Source organism: Ammospiza nelsoni, chromosome 16, assembly GCF_027579445.1.
Source record: "Ammospiza nelsoni isolate bAmmNel1 chromosome 16, bAmmNel1.pri, whole genome shotgun sequence".
Taxonomy (NCBI): Eukaryota; Metazoa; Chordata; class Aves; order Passeriformes; family Passerellidae; genus Ammospiza; species Ammospiza nelsoni.
Window position 1 is genome coordinate 14,714,288 of NC_080648.1, and position 8,657 is coordinate 14,722,944.

General features: G+C 44.7%; 1 protein-coding gene across 1 annotated transcript in view; it reads left to right on the forward strand.

Annotated features, from left to right (window-relative positions):
• SGCD (sarcoglycan delta) overlaps window positions 1-6,529 on the forward strand; it is a 313,783-nt gene extending 307,254 nt beyond the window's left edge. The window contains exons 9-10 of the mRNA XM_059483998.1: window positions 5,037-5,109; window positions 5,715-6,529. Of these exons, the coding sequence (XP_059339981.1) occupies window positions 5,037-5,109; window positions 5,715-5,767 (126 nt within the window). The 3' untranslated portion in view covers window positions 5,768-6,529. The remainder of the gene's footprint in view (window positions 1-5,036; window positions 5,110-5,714) is intronic.
• Window positions 6,530-8,657: the final 2,128 nt, after the last annotated feature.

Here is an 8,657-nt window from a genome sequence, read left to right on the forward strand (position 1 = left end):
GAGCAGGAACTCCAGTCTGCCTGGGAAAAAATAATAATTAAATGTCGACGGAAGGAGACCCGGACATCAATTTGATCATCACAGGCCCAATTTTATTGATCAGTACGGCGGGTTAAATACAGTTAATAATGAGCTTCATACATATTGCAAAAGTTGAGCTCAGGATTGGTCAGTTACATATCAGCACCTACGCCTACTTCTGCATTCCTATGGTTCTACTTTTGATACTTTTCACATATTCTCAGGATATATTCAGGAATAATCTCTACTCCCTCTCCTCATGTTGCAGCAAGGTCACTGCTGACCTTTCCTTTCAGCTTGCTGACTGCTGACTTTCTTCCTTCAGCTTAACCAGCGGCATTATGTCAGTATGGCCTTTCTCAGCTAACCAATTATTAATAATACTCTCCACATTTCCCCCGTTTTCTTCTTGAGCAAGGAGATTAGTTTGCCATGTTTTTGCTATTGTTTGGCTGACCATGTTTTGAATACAGTTAAAGATACAAGGCAAAATAAGCAAAACCAGTAAAATTACACCCACCAGTCCTATAGCATAGATCACAAGGTTCCTCAGCCACGTTCCAAGTCCTAAGCCTTTAAGCCATTCATCAATTCCTAAACCGTCTTCTTCCTTAAGTTTGTGAAGTCCCTGTTGTAATTCTTTTATCTTAGTGTGAATGGACACCGAATGATCAGACAGATTCATGCAACAATTAAAAAAAAAAAAAACAACAAAACAAACAAAAAAAATCAAAACAAAGAAAAACACCACCAAAAAACTAAACTCCAAAACCAGCAGCCTCTGGACCAAGTCACAGAAAGCCTCTTGGAAACCTCTGGCTGCTTTAATGATCCATCAGTTTTGTTTTAATTGGCCAACTAATCAGCTGCTCATTGGTGACTCTGCACATGCCAGGCAATCACTTCTGAGGGCATTTTGCAGGAGCTGGGTTTTAAATATGAATTTGTTCACCCTGGATTTTGTCAGTAAATGAGAGCATTGATTGAGGCTCATTATCTGAACAAATTGCAGGATGTCAGTCCGGGTGGAAAGTTGTTTGTGCCTTCCAGACCCCTCAGAGAGACAAAGCCCAGTCCCACTGGGACACAGCCAGGATCCAGGCTGGAGGAACATTTGTTTTCCAGTTTGCAGGGGCTGCTGTTTACCAGGCTGCACACAAATTCCCTCAGTTCTGCTGGGTGGGCACACACAGACTGCTGGTCCCTCACTGGGTCTTGGACTGTTTGTCCTTTAAAAAATATTAAAAAATGAGAAAAGGCATCTTTCAGCTGAACTCCAGCTGCAGATGTTGGCCTGAATATGGAATTTCCAGCAAAGGGACAATGAAATAATTCATGAATTAACCCCAGCAAGAAGGACATTGGCAGGAGGTTTCCAGCCCTGGGAACCCCTCAGCCCCTGCCTCTCTTGGGGTAGAGTTCAGCAGCTCAGCAGAGCAGCAGCATGTTTGCATTGCCCCATGCTAGAAATGATGGGTAGAACTCAACAGCAGCAGCATCTCCACCATTTTTTAAGTCTGGGAAGCCAAAACCTGGATTTGGCTTCCAAAATCAGCTCCTGGGAAAATCATCAAAATGTAATTTCCTCCCAAGTACCTTCCCCTTCACTTATTAAGAAGCGCCTCCCAATTTTTTCTTGCTTTTTTTCATACCCTTACAGGTGATTGTTTCCTTTTTGTAATCCTAAATAGCCAAGATAAACAAAAAATAATTACCAAATAAAGAATCATTTAGATAAAATGAGTCCATTTCATACTCTGTAAAATGGTAACAACTTCCACAGCTTAAAATTTTATGTGCAGCTGAGTTTTCATATTTTTTCATCTGAGTTCAGTACAGACAAGTTGCTGCTGCTGAAGTTCAGTTGTTAAATCTGGGTGATTATTTTTTATTTTTATGAACAGTGGCCAGAAAATCAGCAAGGAGAACTATCTGTTTTTAACAGTTTTTCTCCAGTGCTATGACCTTGATTCTTCTCTCCTTAAGCTGAACTGAAAAATCTTCCTCAATTTAGTGATGAAGGTTCAGACCTAAATAGCTCCAGTGCCAAATGTATCCCAGAGGAAAATTATATGGCCTCATTTAATAGAGAAAAAGCATGAAGTCAAGCCAGCAGCAAGAACTTGGCTCTTTTCTGCAGTCATTTCAGGATAAAAAGCAGAGTGTAAGTAGTCTTTAAATATTTGATTCAAACTATTGTAATCTACATTACTGATATGATCTGCACTTATTAAAATTGGGGTTTGTGAATAGCTCTGCACATAACAGCTCTGCTTCAGGCCATCACACAACCAGGCCTGTGTTTCACCAGCTCTGCTATTTTCCCTCTCACACCTACGTGGGCTTTTTTTTTTCCTTATTTCTGGGCTTGGCTTTCAGTCTCCTGAGCAGCACAGGCAGAAAGCAGCCCACTGCCTCCTCTCTGAGGAATGCAACCTCATCTGCTGGGCTCCTTTCAGTGGGTGCCTGTAGGGAGGGGAGAGGCACAAAACATCATTGGTATCTCTGGAATAACCTCTCTGATTTGGGTTTATGGTTTTGTGGAGCAGAGCTGGCACCAGCCCAGGCTCCCCCTTGGAGCCTCATTCCCCCCTCTCCTCCCTGCCTGGACCTGGCACTGCTGGTTCATGGTGGGACTTGGTGCTTTTAGAGGCCTTTTCCACCCTAAATGATCCTCTGAGAGCCCCATTCCCATGGCACCCCCTTACCCAGGCTGTGAAACAGGAATATTTCAAACGCCAGCACAACCCACGAGTGTCGCAGACATCTTTTTATGAGACATCTTAAGATTTTTTTTCCTCCTGAGAAGCCGTGAGGCCTCAGGGACAAAATGTAAACATTGATTATCTGCTGCTGTGGAATGCAGCAGGTGCATTTGTGATTGGCCTCATGTAGATATTTGGAATTAATGGCCAATCACAGTCAGCTGGCTTGGACACTGTGTCCGAGCCAGAAACCTTTGTTATCATTCTTTCCTTTCTATTCTTAGCTAGCCTTCTGAGAACCTTTTCTTCTATTCTTTTAGTATAGTTTTAATGTAATATATGTCATAAAATAATAAATCAAGCCTCCTGAAACATGGAATCAAATCCTCACCTCTTCCCTCATCTGAAAACCCCTGTGAACACTGTCACACACAAGTACACAGGGGACAGTAAGACTGCAGTGCTGCTTGGTATTTCAGCATGTTTTAAAACAAAAAAAAAAAATACATTGCTTGGCCTAAACTCTACCTGCAACTTGAGTCCAGCAGCTGAGAGCTGCAAGGATGCTGCACATGACTGAGATGGGATTTTAGTCATTGGATGTGGGTCTTGCATCTGCTTTGCCAGATTGGGAAGACAAGAAAACAAACAAAAGATAAGACAAAATAAAAAACCCAAAGCTCTCTCTGCATATTTTACCTATTTATACAGGGTTTAATGCTTTTCTAGGAACAAACTAGGGAGGCTCCAGAGCTGAAATTAGCAGTGTTAGAGGTGACACTGGTTCCAGAGAGAGCCACATTTGCTGTAAGGCCCACCCAAAAAACCAAAACCTGCCTTGGGAAATCAGGGAGATGAGAAACCTCTCATTGCTGTCCAGCATCATCAGGTTTAGGACTAATAAATGACTGACTGGGAAGTGTGAGTGAGTATGTGTCTGTGCATGGGACAGGGGAGGTGCATTTCTGGATAATTTGTTATTTTTCTGTCAGTTGTAACTACTCCCAGAAATCATTTGTGTATTACAATAAACCCCAATCTCAAAAGAGAGTTTTTGCAACACAATAACCCTGAACCATAGTAAGTAAATTTGAGAATAACTATCATGTGCCAGAAAGACATTAAAACATCTACAGCAGAACCAACAGGCTGCAGTGGGAGCTCTGCACACACACAAGATGAACACAGAAAAATGAAAGGAGAAAAGCACTGCCACTTCTAAGAAAACCCACAACCCACCACCTACACGATGAACTTTTAAGCACAGAGTGCAACACCCAATGAATTATTTATGAATTAATTTCCAATGAGCAGTTTAGCAGTCAAAGGAAACACAAACAGGCAGCACAGCCCTGCCTGGGGTGACAGCAGGGGACACAGGAGTGCTGTTCCTGTGGCAAGAAGACGTTTAGCAGCGTGCATGACGAGCTGCACACTAATAAAGTTTAAAACAAAAATCCAATTCCTAGCAAACACCAGGCTGTGCAGTATCCCAACACAGCCTGTGGGATATGCACGTGGCACATGCCCAGCAATGCCAGGTGACAGCACTTCACCCCTGCCACACTCATTTTCTGCTACCTAAAATACAAGTACAACGAGCTGCTGCTTAAGGGTAATGATGGGACAAAGAAATCAGGAGATAGAAAGGCCACATCCTGCTTTAAATTAATTCTTTATAGCCAAGATGTGGAATGGGCTCTGCACCGAGGGCTCCACACCAGCAGCGGCCTTTAGCATGACATTAAATTAATGTTTTGTGGGCCTTTTTCCTTCCCCTAGGCTGAGATGCTGCAGCTGTGCCCATTCCTGCTGCTGTCACAGCTCTGTGTGCCAGGCTCTGGGGCTCTGAGCACCTTCCCAACACCAGCAGGGCACAAATAAACCTGGAGAGATTCCTGAATTGCATTCAGTAGCTGCTGGGGCAGGGACAGGGGAGGTGTTGGAGCTTTCAGGAGAACAGAAGCAGGAGAGGCTTGGGAGAAGCACAAAGCAGAGCAGAATGGTTGGGCTGGGCTGGGTTGGGATTGCTGCAGCATTTCTCACACAGCTCCTGGCTGCTGCAGCTGGAAGAGCTCAAAAATGCTCATTTTTTTCTTCATTCATTGCCAGAGCATCACCAAGTCCTGCCCAGTTCCAGGAGAGGGGCTGAGATTGCTGCTCCCCTCACTGCTGAGCCTGCTTTAGCTCACTTCTCACACTGGCTTTGATAATGGTCACTTTTGTGCTATTCCAAAGCCCAGTGTGGCAGTGCACAGTGCTGGAGCCAGCTGGGGAATGGGTTATTTTGTTTATTTTGGGTTTTTTTAGCAGTGCCTCAATGGAAACCCTGCATCCAGAGAGCCAGCATTTCCCTGTGGGGAGAGCAGCATCTCATTCCTTGGTAAGTCTGACTCACACTCAGGTAAGCTCTGCATTAGAGGTGAAACCAGAATATTTCAAGTGAGATCCTGTCTCACTTTATTCTGTCTTCCACCAGAAAGACTGAAGGCAAAAGCAGAAAGATGTAGTGATGGTTTAAATAAATTGACCTAACTGAAGCAGGTGAAACATTTAAGACACCAACCTGGTTCCAATCCTGTCCCACTCTGGCTGTTGGGCCATTGCTCCTCTCCCAAAGTGAGCAGACCAGGTGGAGCAGCCAAGAAGCAGCAGAATCATGGGATTATTTTCCAGGTTTCTGCCTTTTTCTTCCTTTCTGTTTTCTGCATTGACTTCTGGACCTCAAACCTTTTCCACATCCATTAAATGAAATACTTGAGCAGGACAAACCTGATGAGCACAGTGTGCCAAGGGGAAACCTGGGTTTTTTCCCATTTTTGCAGGACAAGAGCACTACAGATAGAACTTGCATCACAGAGAGGCAGGAGCACAATGAGCCAGATGGAAACTGGTGGGGCCTGTGGGTCCCAGGGTTGGGATGGGTGCACACAAGCACAAGTTTCCTGATGGATCTTGATTGTCACTTCTCTCCCTCTCACTTTGCAGCACCTAACAAGTGTCTGTCTGGGATTTGGAGATGTGATTTGTTCCTGATGTGAAGATGCCTCCATTAGCCATGGCATTTTAAGACGTGCCCACTGCCACACTTTTTTCTTTCTCTGAGAAGATGACGGAAAAAAGCAAAAACAACAGCAGAAATATTGAAAGCTCTGCAACCCTAGAGCAAGTTCAGTCAGTTCCCACTGACATCAGTAGGTGTTCTGTCCACAGACAGATTTTCCACTCATGTTTTTAAGAGATAGAATAGACAGCTTAATGTGAAAGGGCCAAATTTTGGCATGATGTGAATGACAGTTTGGATCCAGAGTCAGCTGTAGGCAGATTTGGCTCAGCAGAGTTGATGTGGGCCACTCCCTTCCTGAGAAACACAAAAACAGCCACCAGGGCCAAAAGGGAAAGGCTAAAAATAAATTTATTTATTTATTATAACAATAAGCATCATCCCCATCTGAGAGCTACTGACCTCAGAATTACACTCTCATTCCTGCTTTGCATGAGAACTGCCAGGAGGAGTTTATGGTAAGCCTTAGAAGGTGCAGGAATGGAGATGTCAGGCAATTCAGGGTAAACAATCCCATAAATTACAGTTGAGTTATTTGCAATTGAAAAACATTTTTAAGCTGATAAATTCCATTAACATTGCACAGCCTCTATAAAGTGACCCCTTACTGCATATTAAAGAAGGAATTATCTTTTTATATTTTCATCTCACCACATAAATCATAATTTGGTGAGGAACACATTGCCCAGCCCAGCCCAGAGCTCTCCTGCACATCTTACAGCCCAAAATGCAGCAGCCTTGGGACCACTGAGGAAGAGTTCCTCCATCAGATGCAGAGCTGAGCTGATGCTGCAATAACTTTGGTGTTGTGCACCAGAAGCCACAGCCAAGCTGCTGTAAAGTCACATGGACTCCAGCAGATACCTGGCTGCAATTGCTCAGTTTTTGGGAGCATTTAGAACTTCAGGGTGTTGTTATTTTACTGTCAGCACCTGAACAGAAACCTTAAATGCCATGGTGCCAATGCCTAGGCTGCAAATCCTGAAACACTGCAGCAAATCTAGAAGCAATTGATCTTTGGTCAGATCCAGAAAAGAACACACTACCTGGAGGATTTGGCAGTGGGGGGACACTGGAACTGTCCTGGCTTATTTGGGTTTGCTCTGTGCAGAGATAGAGTTGTATGGAATGATCCTGTGAAATGCTCACTTGGCTGCAGTCAGATAAGTGGCCCATTCTGAATGATCCTCACTGAACTGCAAAATCTCCCAGGCTGTGATTTCTCACCTTGGGTTTTTCTGCACCCCTCAAGATTTCTGGCTGTTAGAGTTCATCCTATCCATGAGAAATTAAACACAGTGCACAGCTCTAGAGGCAATTTCTCTGTCTTCCCTCAACCCCAGGAGCCAAGTGGAGTCTCCTGGAGTCTCACTCCTTGTACTGGGAAAGGCAGCAGAGGAATAAAAAGGAATTAAAAAGAAGGACTCCCAGAGGAATTTCAGCTTTTCCTTTTCTGGCATTCAGGAGGAGGATTCAGGACTTCACCCAGCATTCAGATAGAAGATTGTTCTGCCTAGAGTGAGAGTTTAAAAATATCAGAAGATAAAGAAGGTCCCTTCAGCCATGCCAGGTGTTTTGAGCCCAAAGTCAAGGAGGAGTGGGGGGAGCACATGGAAGTCAGAGGTGAGGCTGGAAAAGACCTTTCATCCACTTGGGTTCCTGAGGCTCTTCTGTTCTGGCTGGGAAAAGGCTGCACAAATCACACAGGAGGTGCTGGCAGTTCACTCATTGGAGCACAAGCTCTGCCAGTGGCATCATTTGGATGTTTAAAGCCCTTGGCTCTAATTGCAGCACTTCCATGCTTGAATAAGCAGTGCTGGGATTGCAGACATTGTGGGAAATGGGATGGATTAGGTCCCAGTTTGCCTGGGAGGGGAAGGCAGTCCTGGCTCTGCTGGGTGGGGAGTGGCAGCCAGGGCCTCTGACACCCTGAGAACCCCTGCCATGATTTCCCTCAGGCTGAGAGGGCTCCAAGGGGCAAAGGAGCAGCTAAAGCAGACTGAGGCATCCCTTCAGCTCCCTTTACATCCAACTGCTCCATTTACATCCAGCTTTACCCTGCCTAGCTGAGGATTTGCAGCCAGGTCTGCAGGGGTGGGAAGCCAAGGACTCCTCTGTCCCCCCAGAAGGGAGCAACACTCCTGGGCACCAGGAATATTTCCCACTCCTGCAAAGAAATACCAGCCTGGGAGTCTGGTAAGAGCAAGGATGGGCTACCAAGAGAGTTCTCACTCAGATGATCTCCTGCCCTGTGCTGTTCATTGTCTGTAATGTGCTCAGTGAATCCCAAGCAGATGGATGAATCCTGTCACACAAAAAGCCAGAGGCAATGCTGTGAGGCCTGGACCTCCAGGTCTTCATCTTTAGAGATAAGCAAGTTCTGAGTCTTTGGAAGAAACATTCTGACTACTGCTAATTGTTACTGAAGCCTTGGCATCTGCTGCTGCATGGCAAATGTGAGGGCAGTGTCAACATGGGCTAACAGGCTTAGAGGACAGGCAAATATCACCACTGTGATGAGAGTTGGTGTTTTGCTTGGCAAGCCTATCTTTCATGCACAAAAAAAATAAAATTGTATGGAATGTCTTCCTGGAATGACAGTTCCTTTCCTTCCTTGTTAATACTGATAGTCAAAAGTTAAACACAGCAGACAAAATACACATAGAATTAATGCAATGTTGGAGCAACATCCAACATCCATCTTGAGCTCCTGTTTCCTTTCCCCTTCTGGCCAGGTGGAGGATTCTCTGTGCCCTTGTGCTGGGGGGAAGGGAGGAGGCAAGGGGTCAACTACAACAACACACACATCCACATAGATATAGATAGATATAGATATATATAATGATATAGATATAGATACAGATATA